The sequence below is a fragment of the Cyprinodon variegatus genome, unplaced genomic scaffold (assembly GCF_000732505.1).
Source record: "Cyprinodon variegatus isolate N-32 unplaced genomic scaffold, C_variegatus-1.0 Scaffold524, whole genome shotgun sequence".
In the NCBI taxonomy this organism is placed as follows: Eukaryota; Metazoa; Chordata; class Actinopteri; order Cyprinodontiformes; family Cyprinodontidae; genus Cyprinodon; species Cyprinodon variegatus.
Window position 1 is genome coordinate 221467 of NW_015150977.1, and position 3669 is coordinate 225135.

Sequence of the window (3669 nt, forward strand, 5' to 3'; positions counted from 1 at the left end):
CAGCCCTTACCAGTGGCTGACTGGATGGGTGTGATCTGGATCGTGTCTTCAATTGATAAATAACTGAAAGCAACTGAATTCATACATAGCTGTATTTACTGAAATTACTTTTGGAGGTGTTGCCATGGAAACAAATACTGGACAGAAATATTACTGGCGTGGACACACTGACAAAAAGATCTTAGGATTCATAAAACTTAAAATAACAAAATAAGGATAATGAGTCCCGTTTACATGGCCTCAGTGGTTCTTTAAACCAATGAAATGAAAACATTCAAATGTATGTTTCCCTTTTTGCAAATTACGTGCATCATAGCAATTTCATTTTTACCTTCTTTGTGTTTAAAGCCAAAATGCATCCAAGCATCTGACTTGAAATGTGATTGAGCCGCGGGGCGAATTTTCATAGTGTCCTCCATGTTTTATTTCATGACTCGTCGCAGTATCCTGCGCTTGTGACACAAAGCAGCGGGCGTCAACACATCCGCAGTGACATCTGCTGGACTGGAAGTTGTATTCCACTTGGTTTGGCTGATGTGCGCCAACCATTCATGGATTTTGTTAATTTTTTTTTTTTTTTTATCGTTTCTTGCCTTCAAGAATCGATGCAGTAGATCACAAAAATTAGAATCGCGATGCATCTTTGTGACTATTATTTTGCACACCCTTAGTCTGATGCACGGTGGGCGGAGCTACTCTATCCTTTCTTTGCCTGGAACAATGGCAGTTATATTAGCTGTGATCAGCGGGTAAAAAGTAGTTAGAATCTATGTTGAAGTGAGAAAGTCCTCCTGAAAACATGGTCTGTGCAGTCAGTTCATCCAGATTACCATCCTGCCTCTAATGAGAAGCTCCATAAATCGGCATTAGCCTGCTGGAAGCGCGTGTTTCCATAACGCTGGTAGAAGCTAACTAACTGGAGCTGGAGTCCAGTTTAAGGACCTCCCTAAAGGTTCTCGGTTGGTTTGAAATGTGCAGGATGGACCAATAGAAAGTTGATGTTGGAACAAACTTCAGGTCAGACTGAGTTTCACGTCCTGCCGATAAAACCCGATCATCACCCTGACTAAAGCCCTCAGTGACGATGGAAGCTGCTGAAACATTTCCACTCAGCCAGCTGCTGTTTGACCTCCTGAACAGCCTGGGGCGCCATTGTTCCACTGAAGGAAGGTGAAGGGCAGCCCAGACCATGATGGCGCCGCATTAAACATCTCAGCTGGCCTCTCCTCCTCCTGCCAGTAATGTTGGACATCAAGATTCTACTTTTCTCAGAGAATAAATCTTCCTCCCACCTTTAAACTTCATGCTTGGTCTCCTGGCCTTTTTGCCGTTAAAGGAGCCATGGCCTAAAGGCGTTTGGTCTGAAGGTTATTAGGTCCGTTCAACTCTGACCTCAGTGGAAAATTCTTATTTTTTTTCATTAAAACTAACATTTTTATAAACTGAACCATATAGCAGGTAATGACGGGATCTAAATGCTCCGAGTTGTTTGCAGCTCCAGATGTTCTCTTCCCCAAATGTTAGGATGGCATTTGAGACGCCATGACAGCCGCAGAGCTGCGTTCATTATCCCCATTTTCCTGCCAGCCGGATTAATCTTATCCAACCGCTCGGAGGCGAAATGTCGGATAATAACCAGGATTAAGGAGGAGAGGGACTTAAGATGTTAAATTCTGAAGCTTCAGGGCTCAGTCTGCCGTTTCCTCTGAGAAAACAAACCTGAACTGATTTTCTATACGGAGTTTGAACCGATACGGCTCATTTATCTGGTTATATGAGATGTAAGGTGGGAAGATTTTCCTTCACTGAAGGCAAGAAAGTAGATCTGGAAATGGAATGGGATTAGGAGCAACACTTAATCCCAGCAGAAAAACCAAAAAAGACATTAATTCAACATTATGGCCATTTATACTGAGCTGCTTCAAGTAAAACAGAACCTAAAAATTTAAAAGGAAAGATGATAAAAGCATTAAAGATGGCCGCACTTTCCATCATCTAAAAGGTATAATTAGAAAAAATAAAATCTGTATATACAAAATGAAAAATGTTCAAGTGTCTAAAAATTTCACATCTTCCAAACATGTCAGAAGTGATGAAACAGGTTTGTTTCGCCTCGGTGAGAAATAAATCTACCGTCTGCATCAAAGGGAAAAGTGCTTCCCAAGAACTTAACCAGGTGGGAGCAAAGAGCAAAAAGAAGGGGACCCACATCAGAACCCTGAGGGACTCCATATAAGAGAGGAGCAGAGGAGGATCTGAACCACCGCAGAACCGTTCCTTGATCTCCACCCAGTGCTCTGGACCAGATAAAGGTTCCACCGCATCAAAGATGGCCACCCCCGATAGATCCATGTGTCGCCAATCATCTCCCAATCGTCCGATTCTTCCTAAGTCGTTTTGTTTTAATCTCTCAGGACCTGAAATGTTTTTAAACGATGAATCAAATCAAAGCAAATTACAGGATTACAGGAGTTTATGAACTGAAGTCCAACTGATCCGTTTATCTGACCTTTTTATGCCGAGTGCCTCCATTAAGTTTTCAATTAATGGATTTATTACCTGAATCTTTTTGGTCATAAAGATAAAATCCTCCTGAAGGATTTTAATCCAGTCCAAATTTATCCTCTTTACTAGATTAGCCAGCATAGCACAGCTCCTCATAATCCTCACATATAAGGAAAATTATTCTTTAGATTTAAAAAATTAGTGGATTAAATTAGCAGATTATTCATCTCAGTATCAGTTTTATTTGAAACATAACGGTTTAACTGAGGAATAAAAACCTGAGCTGTAACCTTTAACTCATCTTCAGCAAGCAAAGCCTCATAATGACGCCTATAAAGTTTTTAAGTGTTTAGCTCCTGATCTCGCTGTAAATCCGGCAGATTTGTGGCGACATGAAGAGAGAGAGAGAGGGAGAGAGAGACGTGGAAAGATGGACCGCAGAGGATAATAGTGCTTAAAACTTTAAGCACCCGGATCATCTCAGCCAGCGGCGCCGGATGACGACTTCTCCTCTCTGAGGCAGGTCTGATCTGAATGTGAGGAGAAAAGAAAACCTGCAGGATGTTTTCTCTTCTTCTGGTTGAAAGCGTTTCTGTTGGGATGTGTCCCCTGTGAGCGACGCCATGCTGAACCAGCTGAGGGCCCGAAGCAGGAGTCTGTTCTCCAGCTACAAGCCTGGCAGCCAGATTCAGGTCCAAGAACCGGAGGATCAGCTGGATCTGATCTGCACCTTCATCAAGCCATGGAACTCCATGCAGGTCAGACCGTCGTTATTCAGCTTTCATTAAGATCCCATCTGAAGCTTTTCTCTCCTCTCTTTCAAAGCTTCGCCTTTCCTAAACTAAACAACCTGGAAGAGCAAATATTAAAAGTTAAACCTCATATCAGAGGCTGAACGCTTCACTGTTAGTTTTCCTCCAGTCATGAACAGGATTACAGTTGCAGCTTTTAATTAATTTTCTTTTTCTGAATAATCAAATTTTCATATTTGTTAAAATAAGAGTGAACCTGTTTTACTCTGTCGAGTGGGTCTAATTCACTCGCAATGGACGTCTCAACTTCCAGGCACGGTGGTGGATTTGATGGATGGATTTGCTCCGCATATCCATCTGGAAACCTTCCGTTTAAGTAATTTTGGGAAGGGGCGAAAATACTGGTTAGCTG

The 3669-nt window shown here is 42.1% G+C and overlaps 1 protein-coding gene across 1 annotated transcript in view; it reads left to right on the forward strand.

Moving 5' to 3' along the window:
• The first annotated feature begins 2983 nt into the window (after window positions 1-2983).
• The window catches only part of LOC107095110 (potassium voltage-gated channel subfamily V member 2-like), a 16585-nt gene continuing 15899 nt past the window's right edge, over window positions 2984-3669 (forward strand). Inside the window, exon 1 of the mRNA XM_015391084.1 lies at window positions 2984-3263. Within this exon, the coding sequence (XP_015246570.1) occupies window positions 3129-3263 (135 nt within the window). The 5' untranslated portion in view covers window positions 2984-3128. The remainder of the gene's footprint in view (window positions 3264-3669) is intronic.